This window comes from Myripristis murdjan, chromosome 21 (assembly GCF_902150065.1).
Source record: "Myripristis murdjan chromosome 21, fMyrMur1.1, whole genome shotgun sequence".
In the NCBI taxonomy this organism is placed as follows: Eukaryota; Metazoa; Chordata; class Actinopteri; order Holocentriformes; family Holocentridae; genus Myripristis; species Myripristis murdjan.
In genome coordinates, this window is record NC_044000.1 from 31,635,709 (window position 1) to 31,654,642 (window position 18,934).

At 41.8% G+C, this 18,934-nt stretch overlaps 1 protein-coding gene across 2 annotated transcripts in view; it reads left to right on the forward strand.

Moving 5' to 3' along the window:
* Nucleotides 1–18,934, forward strand: part of erbb4b (erb-b2 receptor tyrosine kinase 4b) — a 516,511-nt gene that overhangs the window by 399,463 nt on the left and 98,114 nt on the right. For both annotated transcript variants that reach the window (XM_030080353.1, XM_030080354.1), the window contains exons 15-16: nt 9,779–9,933; nt 15,386–15,430. In XM_030080353.1, the coding sequence (XP_029936213.1) occupies nt 9,779–9,933; nt 15,386–15,430 (200 nt within the window). The remainder of the gene's footprint in view (nt 1–9,778; nt 9,934–15,385; nt 15,431–18,934) is intronic.

Sequence of the window (18,934 nt, forward strand, 5' to 3'; positions counted from 1 at the left end):
AGCCGAGGGGGCCGAACGCTGTCTTGTGCGTCCCATCACACCATATCAGAGGCCGGCCGGTGGATTTCTCACTCAGTATAGTTTAGAAGTGTGGAACATGATTTATTCTCTAAAGCCAGTGTAGTTGGTGCATGTGTGTGTGTGTGTGTGTGTGTGTGTGTGTGTACACTGGAAGCAAATGCCAAGGCCAGCACATCCAGCGCGCCGGGTGTTCAGTGCTGAAAGTGTTTGCTGTTGTTAAGGGAGATTAGCTGGAGCAGGGTTTGATTACCTCGGCTCTCCACTCGATACCTGGCAGTCCTGCGATCAGCTTTTTCAGGTGAGAGATGGGCACACGGCCAGGTTTTTACTTGCATAACAAACTGTGCCTAAAAATTACACTCTCATACAACTAAACTTGACTCTGAGTCACATTTTGAGGGCGGCGCATTTTGTCTCGGATTATGTTTGTAGTGTTTTGGAAGACTGTCTGTAATCACTAAAGGCTCATTTATGCCCCCTTTGCATATGTTTCCATGTAGCCGTCACTGCCTACATGCTTGGATGTTAAGCAATGACTCCACTAGAGGGCAGCACAGAGTCAAAAAGAGTCAAACCTGCTATAAAAAGGCACAAGCAGAGGCGGTTTCGGTGATGGTGGTGGTCTGTGAGGTCATTGAACACATCGCCACAGCAGGATGGTGGTGGTCTGTGAGGTCCTTAAACACATCGCCGCAGGAGGACGGTGGTTTGCGAGGTCATTAAACAGATCACCGCAGGAGGATGGTGGTGGTCTGTGAGGTCCTTAAACACATCGCCGCAGGAGGATGGCGGTCTGTGAGGTCATTAAACACATCACCGCAGGAGGATGGTGGTGGTCTGTGAGGTCCTTAAACACATCGCCGCAGGAGAATGGTGGTCTGTGAAGTCATTGAACACATCGCCTCAGGAGGACAGCGGTCTGTGAAGTCATTGAACACATCACCTCAGGAGGACGGCAGTCTGTGAGGTCATTAAACACATCACCGCAGGAAGACGGTGATGGTCTGTGAGGTCATTGAACACATCGCCGCAGGAGGACGGCGGTCTGTGAGGTCATTAAACACATCACCGCAGGAAGACGGTGATGGTCTGTGAGGTCATTGAACACATCACCTCAGGAGGACGGCGGTCTGTGAGGTCATTGAACACATCACCTCAGGAGGACAGCAGTCTGTGAGGTCATTAAACACATCACCGCAGGAGGACGGTGGTGGTCTGTGAGGTCATTAAACACATCGCCGCAGGAGGACGGCGGTCTGTGAGGTCGTTTCATCCGTATCCGTAAGCTTAGCCTGTAGTCTGAATTCTGCATCAGGAGGAAGGCAGGATGGAGGATGATTTTCACCCAGGCGACCAGTTTGAGTCCAGATAGACATTAAAGTGATTTTATCCCTAACCCGAGTAGTTTTGGTAGCTAAAGTTAACAAAAATGGCTAAAATTCTGCTCGACATGATGTACAAGATATGGTTAATAATATAATTGAGAATGCAGTTTAGTTGTTTGGAAATGTAATTTTTAGGAGACGGGCTTAAAAATCAAGGTAAATAAAACTGTAGCTTACTGTCTGAGAGAATGAAATGCCAATTAAATATTTAAAACAAGCACTGCTGGTAGAAATTATATTCATATGAACATTACTTTTTTACAAATAAAATCAATTTAGTGCATCGATCTGATGTTTAAATGTAAAATGGTGCCCTTTAACCCCTTACTGCTTGAATTTATTTACAATTATCTACACAAATAAATTCTTTGTGTTTTTGCCTTCAAGCAGATGCTAAATTATTGGTGGTAGAGTGCTTCCAATACAATTCTTGGTGTGTGTGAAATATGCATCAACAGCATCAGTGGGATACACACACCACCTCGGCTGCATTAAGACTGGAAGTGGTTTGAGGCAAATTCGCGACAATAGTCTACAAGGGGTCAAGTTATTCTCCCTCCAGCGAGTGTACGGACAAAGCGTCTCAATAACCGTCCTGTATACGCTGCATAAGGACACATAAATTAGTAAATAAACAATATGATAATAGAAATAAATTATATGCAAAGCAAATGAATAAATATGAAATAAAAACCTGATAAATAAATAAAAAAGATACAGTCACCCAGAGATTTCAGGAATATAATACCATAACATTTTGTTAGCTTTGTGATTTTTTTTAATCTTTTTTTTTCCAATACACTCCCAAAGAGAGCAATTTGCGTTGAGGTTTCGGTTCTCGGAGAAAAGGCCAGAGATTAGGGGAATGTTTGGAAAATTTATTTTTGTGGGTAGACTATAGCAAAGAAAAAGGTTTGGTTTTACACACATTCCAGACCAGCAGCATTGAATATCACCATAATGTTAAATTAAATGTTTGAAACTAAAGTCACACGCAGTCCTGACGGCCTCAAATGTGGAGGATCTTATTGGACCAGCCACTGGGGCCACCAGTATATTCTCTATATATTGGAGTATATGGGGAATAAATGGCTTTGACATGAACGTCCTTAGCCTTGATTGAATTGAATGACCTTACATTATATTTATTGTTAGCCAGATCATTTTAAGCTGCTTTTTGTTAAAGCAGATGGGTGTTACTGTCAGTTCAGCCACCATTAATTGTCAAAACGCTGTTGTTGTTAGCAAGGCCGGCCACAACAAGAGGCCAGACGAGTCTCTGCAACAGCAACTTCATTTTCTGTTTCCTGTACACATTCATTTAAATATTTAATTATTTTAGACATTTTTTGACAACAATCTGAACTAAAACACATTCTGGCACCGCATATGCATTTAGACAATATTATTTACGTCAACCTGTGTGTGTGTGTGTGTGTGTATCTTGTCAAGTGGTGTGTAACGTAAGCGTCCCACGGTAACCCATGGGACCCAGGGTGGACGCCATGCGCAGCAGAGGCACACAAATGGATTACGGCAATCATGTTATGGCCTCAGAGCCAATAGCAATTACATTACACCTTACACACTGTGATTTGATAGGGCTACTGCCCTCTGAGGAGAGATATTAAAGATAGAGCCGCAGCCATGAATGGAGCCTGTGTCATGGATGGAAGAGGTGAGGATGCCGGGCCTGGAGCAGATGCACATGCAGATGCAGATGCAGCAGGTATAGACGCTTCTTTACCGTAAGACACGGGAGGTCGGCTGGAAGATGAGCTGCAAGGGTGAACCGGCTCTACTTCCCACTTTACATCAGATCACTTCTTCTCCTTCTCCAAAACAATACAACGCCTGTACAATCCTCCACAAAGGATTTTTTTTTTCCAAGGTTGTTCACCATGATGTGTAACTTTTTTTTTTTTTTTTTTGAGTAGAGGTGGGGTAGTATAATCGTTACACCTGCAATTTTTAGTGCTGTCTGAATCTGCGCACGATTGTAATTCCTGCAGAGTTTTACCTTCTCTAAAATGCCCAGGTAAAACTAGTTTCAGCCAAATTGACATTCCCGAGATAGTTTGGCGAATATTTGATCGTTTTTTTTTTTTTTGTTTGTTTTTTGCTGCTTTGGTCTTGCTCTTGCACTTCCCTCACCTGCTCAAATTGCACCTGAAAGCAGCGTTCATCCCAAACTCAGATCACACACACCTAAAGGGCATTATTTTCGTGAATCAGCTGCACATTCTGCAAACTGAAAGCCAAAGACTCCCAGTGCACATGCCGAAGCCGTGGTAACTGATTTCTGGTAATTTCATGGCCAGATGTGTGTCGTGCACGGCTGAATTAGGAGGAATACAATATCAGCAGGTGTGCTGGACCTGGCTTCATTTATAAGCAATCAAACCGGCTCTTTTCCACTGTTTTAAAAATAGTGTGATAGAGGAAGAAAGTCTGCAACAAAAGCTTCTCCCAAGAAGAAAATGATGTCTTTACATGCGAGGTGCAGAATTACCACCGGTAAATATCCAGCAAATAAGCCGCCATGGGCAAATGATGTCAAATTAGCTTGGGAGGAGATGTCACGTTTGGTTAACATGTGTTGTTGTGGTCCTGGGAGAGTCGCTGCCCACTGTAGGAAATGGCTCAGTGACACTCGGCATGGAGCCAAACAGAAGTTGGCGTGAAACAGCAGGGACAGTTTGGCCACGGGACACAGGGCATCCACAGGCCAGACCCTGGCATCTCCAGGGGAGGCAGCTGCTTTGCATATTGACATTTCTGTGTTGGATGGCTCGCCTTCACACCACAGCCACACTGTGCATATGGTGTGACACACATTCTAATACTAATGGTGTAACAGGAAGCAAAGTGATCTTCAGTTCCCATCTTCCAAAAGCAGCCTCGGTGACAGTTCCCAAATAACGAGTATTTATTGACTTAAACAAAACTCACTCCACTTACAGGAAGCAATACGATTCAGGGTGAGCCGCTGCCCAAAATAACAAATAAAAGAAACTGGCTGTAATTTACCTTACTAAATAAAATAATCCAAAGTATATTGAGCTTAACTTCCCTTACCAAAAAGAAGTAAACTTCTAGTTTACCTTTCCAAGTATACTTAAGTGGAGTTTGAGTATACTTTATCAAGTATACGTTCCTTACCAAGTATACTTGTATGTATGTACTAGTAGTGTACTTACATATGTACTAGATAGTATACTTACAAAGTATACTTATACTAAAAGTACCCTGATTTGGCCCATTTTTGAGTATACTCGAGTAAACTTCATGGTTACTTTACTTATATATAAGTATACTTAAATTATACTGTACTTGAGTTGTACTACTCTTTTACTTAAAGTAAACCATTCGTATACTCTATGTACTTGAAATATACTTTACTTATACTTAAATTAAACTGTTTTCATGTTGCATAAGGATGCAAAATTTGTATTAGTTCACAGAAAGTATACTTAGTTCATAAAAAGTATACTTATAATTATACTTGAGTATACTACTTTTTGGTAAGGGTGTACACTACAGGTTCACTCACAGTGTATGTGTTATGGCAACTACCTCAAAGCAGCCAGTGTGTAAAATAGCTATACAACAAGCCAGCTAATACAGTAAAATAACACTCCATGTTGCAAGCAGGTACAACATTTTTATATACTTGTACTAAGTTTTAACTACTATTGGATAATATACTTAAAGTATATCAAGTATGTTATACTTGGAGTATACTTAAACTTTGTCTGTGTACTCGTCAGTATAAACTAAGTATACTTTTGTTAAGTATATTCCTGATAGTACATTCAAAGTAATCTGAAAAGTATACTTACCTAAGTATTAGTTCACAGAAAGTATACTTAGTTCATAAAAAGTATACTTATAAGTATACTTGAGTATACTCCTTTTTGGTAAGGGTTCCTGGCAAAGCAAAGGCAGGAGGAAAAGGGAATAAGAGAAAAGAATAGACAGAAACTACTTGCAAAACACAGTAATGTCAGCAGCAATCTAAAGATTATCTGACAAAAGTTTCGGCCACTGAATGCATCGTCTCTCCAGGAGCTGCTCACATGAGACGGAAATAGTCTCAATCTGGGTGGGAAGCCAGAAACAAGGAGATCTGCTCTGCCTGCAGACTTTGCTTTTTATAGCCGCTGCTCACAGCCTTTCAATCAGCTGTTTCTCTGGATGTGAGCCAATCAGGAGCCAGTCCCATCAGCCAATCAGCTGCAGACACATCCTACATGCCAATCAACCAACCCGGTGAACTTCAACATGTCAAAATGTCAATTCCCAGAGTCAGGAGCACACTTCAAACCACAAAGACAGTCATCACCAAGTAACAGCCCACAGCTCCAACAAGAGACAGACTGAATCATGTTGATGTAGATAAAACAGCCTGCGGCATTGTGGGAAAACCTGTGCAAACATCTCGCCAAATGTAGTCCGCAGGTACAACCTCTTTTGTTTGTTTTGTTTGTTTTGAGACGACAGGAACAAAATTCGCGTTTGATTTTGATGTGAGCTCAAACTTCAGTTACCAGCCTGGGCTTTTATTTGCTTTAATCATCAAAAGCAACCGACCTGCATTTGTGGCCTGCATCTATTCAGGACCTGCCTTTATTTCCTTCTGTGCAGAATTTGTGCTCAGAAAAAAAAAAAAAAAAAAAACAGAAAAAATAGTCAAAGATACTTGAAGGATATGGAAAAAAATATCTCTCAAAGTCTCCCAAGTGTAGCTTTTTGTAGGCTCTCCAGTAATTGGGGTTTCCCCCAAAGCGTTACAGCATAGCGTCCCTGTTAGTTTCTTTTTTTTTCAGAGGCTAACCCTTAAAATAAAACATTCAATTATAAGTTTAAGCCACGTGCCAAATGTCACACAGGCACCTTTTTTAACATGTATTGCTATTTTAATGCAAAATGAACTATATCGATAGAAACGATACTGTCCCGTGTCATATCACGTTTAGAAATGTATCAGTATAAATTAAAATCTCGAGATATCGCCCAGCCCAATTACAGTTACAGCAACAACAATTTGAGGTTGATAGAGTTCAGATTTAGGATTAGAAACTCTGGTTTGGTTAAAAAATCACGAAAAAAAAAAAAAAAAACACGAAGGTTTTGAGTTTTGATTTGAATGTTTCACATAACCCAGCTTCGATTAGAGACCAGCGGTGGACAGAGTACTACAAACTGCAACTCCAGTAGAAATACTACAGTTCTGCTGGTATTTGACTGCAGTAGAAGTAGAAGTACTGTTCCTCTGCTGGTATGTGACTGCAGTAGAAGTAGAAGTACTGTTCCTCTGCTGGTATGTGACTGCAGTAGAAGTAGAAGTACTGTTCCTCTGCTGGTATGTGACTGCAGTAGAAGTAGAAGTAGTGCAGTAAAAATGTCCTGCAGTAAAAGTCCAAAGTGTCTCATGTCAAATGTCCTGGCAGTAAAAGTGACTGAGCTCCTTTTTCCAAACAGTAACTGTGTTAGCTGGGATCTTTTCCATGCAGTTAGAAAAGGAGGAGAGAACACGCTGCACACGGCATGCTTTTAAAGGGACATTACACCAAAGTATCGAGGGTTGATTGAAGTGAGGACTCTCTACTCTCTACTAACCCTAACTTTTCATCATGTAGGTTTTATTGTGAAATTCATAAATGACCAAAAGAAGAACCAGATTAGAGAAGAAGAGACTTGAAGCTGACTCCTCCTCTCCTGACTGAGCTTTTATTGTGGAAGGTTCCACAATCTGTCATTGATCATTTGTTCTCTGTACCGGATCTGATTTAAAATACAGATTAAAATGTAGATGTAGATCTGCAAAACTCAAAAGAACAAGTAAACAAAAAAAGCTGAGTAAATGTAAATTAGTTACTTGTTAAGGACAATAGTTTGATGGTATATATTTTACTGTGTTGTCACATTTTATTGGGTAAATTTGTGCAGATTTATGTTGTGATGTACAAGTTGACAACATGGCTCTGTGCGTGAAATGCTCACTCGGTTGCCATGTCCTCTGCTGCCTGCAAGCCGATCACTGAGCATCACGACCTCAACACACACACTTCAGCAGACACACACACACGCAGGTGCGAGCGTGCGTGCGAATACACGCGAACACACCGCGGCGTATGCGTGCGTGTGCTCGACATTCCCGGGGACGTGACGCAGATGAGATCAAACTGATGGCGGCGCCGCTTCTGTCTGAAACTTAAACTTTTCACTTTAACGGCGCAACGCGAGGACTCTAAATAAAACACGTCCCCTTGTGAGGATTGAGCCGTGTTATATCCGCAGCCGCCACATCGTCTGTTTCCTGCTTGTCCTTTTATTTTGCTGCAATTTCCTCCATGATGCCCCGTTTTATGTCTCCTCCCAGTCATTAACACTTTTGCACAGTAAATCCCATTGACTGGCATGGTAGTGATTTCACAGTGGAATGGGCGGTTTTCTATAGTGATATATTTCACGCCATTTTCCATAGATGCCAAGCAGATATACAGCGTGAGGAGGCGGTGTGTGTGTGCGTGTGTGTGTGTGTGTGTTATATCACAGTAAAAGCTCTTGTAAATCGCCGCTGATGATGCACCTGATCGTGCCCGAACGAGGCTTTTCATAAGACACTGTAGTGAGTAGCGCTATAATGGGCTGAGGAAGACACACAACTTGAAACACACACACACACACACACACACACACACTAAGTGGCAGGGTGAAGCGCACAAGCACACAAATTTAAATTTGTGGTTGTGTGTTTTGGCCTCCCTGTCAGATTTGGTTTGGTTGGCCGGATGCTCTGCTGGACCAAGCGCTGTTTGTTTGCTCTGTCATATCACTTAGCTGTGATGGGTTTATTGGATACACACACACACACATTTATATCTATGCACACACACACACACACACACACACACACATATGCGTACACACAAATAGCCATGGGTGGGAAGACCCTCATAAAAGCAGAGTGCAGGGCTCAACACTAAAGCCAGCGAGACTTTCAATTTGCATAATTATGCCAGGGCAGATGCATGCTCACACACTCACACACACACACACACACACACACACACACACACAAGCCCATACACAAACACTGAGTTATGTATGAATGAGTGCTAGTGCAGTATGTGTGCCTCCACATACCAGAGCTCAGATTAGTTATCTGTCTTTGGTATCATCCCTCCACCTTGTGTGTGTGTGTGTGTGTGTATTGTTCAGTGTGCATGTGTGTGTGTGTGTGCATATACTTATGTCTTATCTATATTTGTCATACATACATTGATATATGTGCGTTTTGTTATTATGTGGGTACATTTGGATGTCAGCGACTGTCCATGAGTGTATGAGTGGCTGTGCGTCACATTTCTGGCTGCTGTGTGTGTGTGTGTGTGTGTGTGTGTGTGTGTGTTGTTTGTCATTGAGATGTTCTTTAGGCTTGTTGTTGATACCGGCTCTGTCTGCGAGAGCTCTTCCCCTCTCTGCCTCTCCTCCCCTGCCTCCTCCCTCGCCTATATTAGCTCCATAAATCCTGTTCTAGGCGGATTGTTATGGTCATTGTGTGTGCTGTGAGCGATGGTTATTATCTACCGGCTCTGCTCGCGCTGCTTTATGCGTCTCGTCTGCTTTCTCCCCTCCCATCCCTCCATTTCTCCCCCTCGCTCGCTCTCTCCTACCCCTCTCTGTCCTCCGCTCTGTTATTCTGTAAGCACGTCCACTCTTTCCTCTGCAGGAGCTTCTTCTCTGCTTCCGTCTCTGCTCACCCTCTCCCATCTCCTGGTGGCTCTTTGTCTCTCTCATTTTTTTTTTTTTTTGTTTGTTTTTTTTGTTTTTCTGTCACACCGTCTCAACTGCAGGTACTTCTTCTCAGACACTGCATTAGCCAAGATTTTTAACGCTAATGCTGGGAAACATGCAGTCATGTGGTTACACACACCAGAGTTTACCGTTGTAAGAATGACTAAAATTCATGTTGTAGTGCAGGCTTGAGCAGAGATTGCCAATACGGACAGTCATTACTGGTGGATTTTATTTTATATTATTTTATTTTATTTTATTTTATTTTATTTTATTTTATTTTATATTATTTTACGTTATTTTATTATTTTAAAATTATATAAATTATTTAAAATGTATACAATTATACAATTTATTCTATTTTTTCTTATTTATTTATTTATTTATTTATTTATTATAGTAGACTTTGATTAATTTCTAGGTGATTTTCCAATTATTCCAATTATCCCTAGCTCATATTGTAGATCTAAATAAGTATATAAAATGTTAAAAAAAAAAAGATAATAATAATAATAATAATAATAATAATAATAATAAGTCATTGTTGTAATTTCCTGCCCCTCTCCTAGGGCCCAGATCACTGTGTGAAGTGCCTCCATTTCAAAGACGGCCCTAACTGTGTGGAGAAGTGTCCGGATGGCCTGCAGGGTGCCAACAGCTTCATATTCAAGTACGCCGAGGCCAACAACGAGTGCCACCCCTGCCACGCCAACTGCACCCAGGGGTGAGTACAGGAGGACCAGGGGCCCGGCGCAGCGGGGGGGCAGCGCTGTCGGGATCAAACCAAGCAACAAATCAGTCATGACTCCCAACACCTTTCAAAAATATCGCTGGTATTTTACATATGACTCTCAGTTTTTACATTACTTGCTGTATTACCTCTCCACTACACCCCAAAATTGGCGAGTGCATCCTTTTCTTACATTAAAAAAAAATCAGGATTAGTCCGTTTATCTCATCTGTGCAGCCAAACCGAATTGGTTAAGCTTTATCAGTGTGAGAGGATGATGACTAATTATGAGGGAAATTAATGGACGGAGGTGGTTGGGGCACAGATTTGGGATAAGTCAACATCAATTTGATATTTAGAGGGGAAATAAGAACATTTTTGGTTGGTATCTAATTTAACTGAAATAATAGTAATTTGTTACACAAGGTATTGCTGGGGAAAGTAATAGTATTACTTGTTGATATGTTGCCACCCATCACTGGTAGGAGAGGGGCTATATATGTTTCCTTATATGTTTCCATGCGAGGTGTTTGTTTTTCATGCTTTTCTCTTGTTAATGGTATATGATAGCCCATTCTGCACCCATATTTTGAGTGGCCTCATGTACTTTTAATGCATTTTGAGCAGCATTTCAACAAAATAAACCTGTTTTCTTCACTGATTTTCATCTTAGTCATGGTGCGTCGCTCTGTGTGCATTTTCTGCTGCGCTTGGCATGCGCTCTGTTTGGGAAACGCTTCACATCAGCAGTCTGAATGACTAATATTACCACGAGATTAGACAAATCCTGCCCGCTTGCTGCTCAATATGTTTCTCCCGCCGTCCGGTTCCCATTGAAAAGTCGAAGTCAAAGTCAGTCCAGCTGCTCAACAAAGTCACAGATCTGAGACGGTGTGTTGAGTCTCAGAAATGTTTGGAAAAAGTGGACTAAATTTGCCCCGAAACGCCCGCATGCTAAGCTGTTTTGTAAGGAGACTGCAGAGGAAGAACCAATACCCGCTCGCAAAAACAACTCCTCACAATCCGCCGCTCGCAGACACAAACTGGTAATTACGACAATTTGCACGACCGAAAGAAGAGAAAGAGATAAACAGAGAAGAGAGAGGGAATGGAAGCGAAAGAGGAGTCATCGGAGTACCTTGCCACTCTCTGTTTGCTCACTAGCCACTGATCCCTAAATGTAATATTCAACAAGGGTTGGCAAGACATCATTTTGTATCTTACTCCACAGGGGGCTTCTGTCACTTCTCTGACTGTTTTTTTTTTTCTTGTCTCCTGAGTGACAGCCTCCAGCTCGCTCAAGCATAGCAATGTAGTTGTAAATGGAAAACACCGGGCTGACACTTTGTCAAAAGATACAGCTTTATAAGCCGGGCGGCTCGCTGAAAAACAAGCCGGGGGAGGGAGAGGGAGAGACAGGCAGACAGAGACGGGACCATATCCTTTATTTCTAATCATTCAAAACAGCCAACACATTTCTGCAGCGAGTACAAAACAACAGCAACCTGCCTCTCACCGTGATAAAGCTTTCACAGTCAAGTCAAACCTCCCTCACACAACTTGTCCCGAAACTGGGATTGAGTGACGGAGTTAATCTGGCAGCATCACAAACTCCAACCAAACTTGAGGCGATTACACTCCTAAACAAGGAGGCTAGAGCTAAGCTGCAGAACGTGAATGGTGCAGAACGGTCATTTTGCTGCGCTCATTTATATTGATTGAAGCCTGTATTTATTCTCGGAAGACAGTTGAGGTTTCCCTCTTTTACAATGCCGCCGAGATACACTTTAAAATACATCAACAACAAATGGGATATACCTCATACATTATAATGACAGGAGATACACATAATAAACAGAAAGAAAAGGAAATACACATCATACACCGTTAATAAAGTTATAAAACTGGCTTTTGCAGAATTAGGAATGCGCCTGGACTTCAATTAAAACAGTTACAATTAGAAACACAGTGGCTAGTGATAATAGAGTTAAATTCTGCATAAGAGTGTAGACTTTCCAGTTTTAAAGTGCTTTGGAGAGCATTCCAGGATTTTGGGCTTTTTTTTGGGATTTTGGGCGAAGAAACATTAAGTCATTGGAACGGGTCAGGTGAGGACCTGTTTTCCGTTCCAATAAGGATGTGATGCAGAAAGGTTGCTTACCAATTAAGGCCTTAAAAATAAACTGAAACCAATGTTTGTTGCGCCTTTGGTTAAGCGACGGCCAACCGACTGCATCATAACGAATGCAATGGTGAGTATCATATTTTGCACCAGTGATAAATCTAAGAGCAGAGTGGTAGACTGCATTTAAAGGCTTAAGGGTGGAGGGAGAAGCACCTCTGTAGACCACAGCTCCATAATCTAAAACGGACAGAAAGACTGCCTCTACCACCCTCTTTCTGCTAATCATTGGAAAGCTGGTTTTGTTCCTATATAAGAACCCAAGTTTTTGCCTCAGTTTACTCACTAGATTTTCTATATGAAATTTAAAAGTGAATTTATCATCGAGCCAGATTCCAAGATATTTGTATGCTGTAACTCTTTCAATGCTAATTCCATTTTTAGTTGTTAAACAAAGGTTATTGTGAGCTATATCTCTGGCCCGAGAGAACAACATGAATTTTGTTTTGTTAGTTGTGTGTGTTCTGAAGGGCGTTAAATGAGAGCTGTAGGTTCTGAACAGCTAGCTGTGCGGAATCTGCAATGCAGTAGATAACAGTATCATCTGCATAGAGATGAGCTTGACAATCACTCAGAGAATAAAACAATGTCATTAATAAAAATTGTATAATGTAATATAGAATAAAATTGAATAAATGGAATGGAATAAAATGGTGATTAAAGTTCTTGGCAACACATTCTGATTCCCAGGTCGTCAGATACTGCAGCTTCATCACGCCCCATCTCGCATCTGATGCCGACGCCAAAGGCACCTTTTGTTGTCAGGATGAGACGCATTGGGCTTTCTCATTTTTATCACGTGTCAGTGTCATGTGGTTAGGGTTAGGCAACAAAACTACGTAGTTAACGTTAAGGGAAGGTTAGGATTAGGTAACAAAACTACTTGGTTAAGGTTAGGGGAAGGTTAGGATTAGGTAACAAAACTACAGAAGGTTAGGTTCAGGTAACAAAATGACTGTTAAGTTTAGGGAAACATTAGGTTTAGGTAACAAAACTACTTGGTTAAGGTTAGGGAAAGGTTGGCTTATGTAACAAAACTACTTAGTTAAGGACAGGGGAAGGTCAGTTTAGGTAACAAAGCTACTTGGTTAAGGTTAGGGAAAGTTTAGGTTGAGGTAAGAAACCTACTCGGTTAAGGTTAGAGACAGGTTTACATGACAAAATGGAAACTGGACATGGTCGCAAATGAAAGGTCTTGCTGGAAACAGGAATTGAACTCGGGTCTGGTGTGTGAAGGTCCTGCGGCGCACACACACACACACACACCGCCATCCCCCACGTTTCACACTGACACCAAAGAGCGCCTTTGTCTCCGGACGGGTGCTTTTTGGGTCGCTGTCGGACACAGAAGGTTGTGAAAAGCTGCAGTATCTGACGGCCTGGGAGCGAGAATAGGCTGTTCTTTGAGATGGGAACTTAAATGAACTGTGAACATTTGAATGTGTGTGTGTGTGTGTGTTACACAAGGCACACTCAGGCAGCTGTCAGAGCTCTCCAACCTGAAAGCGGACATTAGCAAAGACTCTCCTGTTAACCTTGGCCAACATCTGCAAACTAGCACACCTAGCAGAGATGGACAGAGTACTGGACCCCAGTACTTGAGTAAGAGTAAAAATACTACTGGTCAAAATTTACTCCGTTACAAGTAAAAGTAGCTCAGTTGACATGTTACTTGAGTAAGAGTAAAAGAGTACTTGCTTTTAAAGGTACTTAAAGTAAAAGTAAGAGTAAATTTCTTATTTTTCACATCAATGAATTACTGTAATTTTTTCAATTTATAGGACCTTGTAACTCTGCCGCCATTGTCGTGATCTTGTTTTGAGTTGTTGTGAGTCCAAAGAGCGTGGTTACTTTGGCGTTATCCTTATATGGGTAGGGGATGATGTATTTCTGCTTTTACGTAGATCCCAGTGGAGAACGTGTACTGTGATAGGTTTCCTTCTTTGACAAACACAGCTTGTGTCCAATAGCATTTTAGAAAAAAACAAAACAAAACAAAAAAAAAAAAAACACAACCGACCTTAAAGTAACGAGTACTTTTCAGCCTTCCTAGAAATTTAAGAGTAAAAATATTTGTCTTGGAAATGTATTCGAGTAAGAGTAATAAGTATCAAAGAAATCTAATACTCAAGTAAAGTACAAATCCTCAGAGTCTGTACTTAAGTACAGTACTCAAGTAAATTTACTCCGTTACTGTCCACCACTGCCTAGCATCATCAGACATGTACATTTCATTTGATAAAACCTATTAAATACTTCAGTGTCCAAGCCAAAAGCCACGTGGTACACATAAAAATAGCCGCAGCTCCAACCTAATATATTGATTTGAAGGGAAAACACCATTATTCTCCGTTCTCCATGGTTCTACACATTCAAACATCAGACTCTTGCAGCATGGGCGGCTCTAAACAGACAGTACAACCCTTACTGTGGCAGAAGGCTCCTATGAAAATATAATACCACATGAAAATATGATATACTTGTCCTTCTCTTGTCATTCTACCCGTTCACTTTCAGGATTTTTTTTTATTCATGCTGAAACTGCTTTGACCCAGCCTGCATGTGGAGATTCTTTACCAAAACCGGTTTCTGCCATTTATTTTGTATCTTTCCCGTCGTCGTTGCAAGTAACAGTGTTTTGAATTGAATTGAATTGAATTGAATTGAATTGAGAAGGAGGAAGTGGCAGTCAGAGAAAAGAGTGGGAGAGAAAAAGAGAGAGAGAGAGAGACATTTTTATTCCTCTCTCTCTCGCTCGCTCGCTCTCTGTCTTCACTACTTTGAAGTGTTTTTCAAGTGATGAGAAGTGCCATATCACAGCATCCCTTCATCTCTCCGTCATAACCCACAGAGTCTCCTTTGGACACGCGCACACACGCACACACACACTCTCTCTCTCACACACACACACACACACACTTTGACAGACAGCTGTAGTTGGAGTAGTCGACACTGGCAGAGGTGACACTAAGACAAGTTAAAGATATGACAGCCCTGTTACCTTGCAGTTATTATACAGTAAATCACATCTAAGGAACGCACACTCCAATTTACTAATCAGTTTACTACTGATCGATTGATTTATTGATTGGAATACTCACAATTACAAATGCATACATTTTCGGCATTTTAGCATGGGCGGCCCTGGTGGAGATGGCTCAGCTCACTGAACTGGAGGATCACTTCATTTTCAGGTACAAAGCAAATTAAAGATCCATTTCTTCCGTTTAATTTTCTCTGCTTGTCTTCTGTTTGTTTACCTAGGTGCCTTGGACCCAGACTGCAAGACTGCATCGGCTGGATGGACAGGTACAAGTCTCTTTACTGAGGATTGCCTCTGTGCTCAAGCATGCATACACACATAGCACAGAGGCACGTACACACACACACACACACACACACACACACATGCACAAGCTCCCACAGCCGCATACACAGACACAATCACACAAACACAAAGAAAAAGAATCGCAGTAAGCAAAGTCTCTGATTAATGGCTACCTTTGAGGCCAAATATCTGTGTGTGTGTGTGTCTTTAATGCTTTTGTGTGTGTGCGTGTGTGTGTGTGTGTGTATACGCAGGCAATTTGCCTGGTTCTTGATAAATTGATAGCGCTTTAGATTTTGTTCTGGGGCGGAGGGAGAGAAAAGGGGAGCGAAACGCCACTAACAGTTTCCAGCAAATGGATTCAGAATTTCATGAGAGAAGCCGCCTGGCGTCGGCCGGCACTCGGGACCGCCGGGCGCCGTCTGAGACTCGGTGTTTGGGTTGAAGGGGATGACAGAGGGCCCGCAACGAGCAAAAAATAAAAAATACAACAAAAAAATGGACGACAGGGCAGCACAAGCAGCCAAAACCACACAACTCGTCAAGTGCTAATTGGAACGCGGACCTGCAGCGCAACACTCACCCCCGAAATAACTAGAACAGAGCCGGGCCGTGCGGGACGGGACGGGACGGGATGGGACGGGACGGGATGGGGCAGGACGGGATGGGGCAGAGGAAAGACAAACGTCTTCACACGAAGGGAAAAGAGAGAAGATATTCCACCCCTCTGGCGTCGTAACAGAGCTGCAAGAGAACAACAGAAACTGTGAAGGCCGCAGAGGAACATCTTAATAAATATATCTTTCACTAAATCCATCAATACGTACTTGAACATATCCTTCAGTGAATGCAGAAATAAATGAACAAAAACAGCAGTGAATACTCCAATATGCAGTATCTATTCATAAATACTTGTGTAAATAAGCCAGACAATAAATATTAATAAATAACTATATTACTGATTTATAGAATAAGTTAAATTACTTGTTGAAGCATTTATTGAATAATACATTGAACTGACCTTTATAGACTTACTTAAATAGACTTATATATACATTTCAATATTAACTGATGGGTTTAGTGGAAGATGTAGTTGTTATTATGTCACTGTGTGTCCTCCATAAGACAGACAGATGGGGACGATATGTCAACAGTTCAACATATCATGTGTCCTGTGGCAGAAAAATTAAATAATTACAAATGAGACAGCACGTCCAATCACATTTTCACAATCTCTCCAGTCACGTAATGTTATTTTCACATCATAACATTGTCATTTTTAAATGTTAGCAAGCTGGCACCATGGCTGAAGACTTGTGAGCCACAGGTAAACATCATTTTGTGCAGTCAGACTTTGTTGATTATGGACTTTCATCTATCACATCATTTGAATATTAAATCATATCATGGGGTAAGCATGAGGTCCCCTCCCTAATCAATAGGTTGATATTATAAACAGCTGCTGAGACAAACCGAGTCAGACAGATAACCAGATAAATTTCCTGTTTCTCCGGGGGATCAGCTGATCGATGCTCGGTATCCCAAGCGTGCTGCAGGGGTCGGTCGATGGCGACGGAGATACAGCGTCCCGGCGAAGAGTCACGACCGCAGACTCAAATGATTAAGATCTACACCTTCACACAGGGGAGGAAAAAAAAAACAAAAAAAAACACCTGAGACATTGCCGACAGCACAGAGGGAGCACTGCGCCTCGGTTAGATGGATTTTGGGGGGATGGAGCCACCGGCTGGCCCGGCTGATCTGACCTGCCTTCCTTAGCTTTAGTATCATATTTTTGATGCGATTTTATATTTAGACCTGACATTAAAATGCGCCTCCGCTCATATTTATCTTAACGGATCGCCGCACTCCTACTCCACCTGCTACTCAAACTACTGCCGACTGTTTGATATCCACGCTTTTCCTGGTTGGATTTCCCAAGCAGAGGATTATTTCTATTTCCATATCGAATGCATTGCATGTGGGATAAAGATACACTCCATTTAAACTGCTGATCAAGTCCCCATCAAATAAACTCCCATTACTTTTGTTCCTTTTCCACTGTAAAAATAGTCAATTTAGTCGAATAACAGGATGTCGATCTAAAAAAAAACTGTTACATTTTCTGAGTCAGTCCCTTTGTTCTTTGCTAATAATTAATAACAAGTGAGCATCGTTTGAAACACTGTATTACCTTAACACCTGAAACAATACAAAGGATGAACTATGTCAAAATAAAATCTCAGTATGTCAAAATAGAAGCTCATAAGTAAAACCCAACGACATGCTCTCCCATTAACTAATCATTTACATCAAAGATTAACGAGATGAGTTGAAACGGCGTGTCGTTTCCATAGCAACAGCCCTCTTAACTTCAGCGTTTCTGGCAGATTTCCGTGGGAGCGCCTCGGTTAAATATTTGCAAGAAGGATATTTCGTGAAAGCAGCTCATCTGTCTGTTAGGTTGTCTGTCTTGTTGGCGAAAGCGATCCAAATATGTGTTTATTTGTGCCTGTCTATTAGTCTACTGACATTTTTGTGTTGTTATTTTTCATGGGGGTACATTATTAGGATAATCAAACGACTATTTTACATCCAAAAATTAATTGAGAAAATTCTCAACGGTTAGGAGAGGCGGTTGCGATTTCAGGCGTCGCATTTCTGTCTGGGAGAAATCCTTACATTTTCTCATGAATCAACTTGTTTCCCCCTGTTAGATCAAATTTAAATTTCCCAACTTATAACTAGAATGAAGTCAACTCTCCGTTATGGTTTTGATTACAATATGGCACCCAAGGTTTAATGATGTCGGTTGTTGAGTTTTTAGGGGCCTTTTCCTGTTTATCCTCCACGTTCCACGTTTGGGACAGCCATTAGAGAGAGGGCCTGAAAACTTTTCTCATATCCTGACGCCACACCAGGCTCTCTCCTCGCCATTTTGCAGCCCCATTCATCTGAATTCTGCACCTCCGAAAACCATCTCTGTGCTGCCGAGGAGACAGATGAGGCAGAGATGGGGAATTATTTCACTTCAGATGAGGCGGTTTTGAGTATGATAACGTTTAATGGGGCGCCTACCTCAGCCTGTGATATACAGTACCAGCTAACAGCTTTTTTCCCCACTGATTTAAGGCAGAGAGTGTGAGCTCGCTTCAGCCAAATTAGCTCCTTTCATTAAAGCTCGAAAAGTGGTGGAGGTGGAGGTGGTGGTGGTGGGGAGGGTGGGATATATGCTGGGAAGCCATCTTTGCCCGCTCCTTTCTGCAGCAGCTCTGCAGACATTTCGGGAAGCCATATCAGGAAGATTATTGAGAGGCTTTATTTCACATGACAGCGTCGGCGCGGTGCAGGGAATTCACTCCGACGGTAATTTCCGTGTCTTTGATCTCGGCTTCAACTTTGGCGAGAGGGCATGCGGGGATGTTTGATTACCAGCTGAAAGCCTGGTGAGAAAACACACTAAAAGTCAAGGTAAAGAGGTTTGT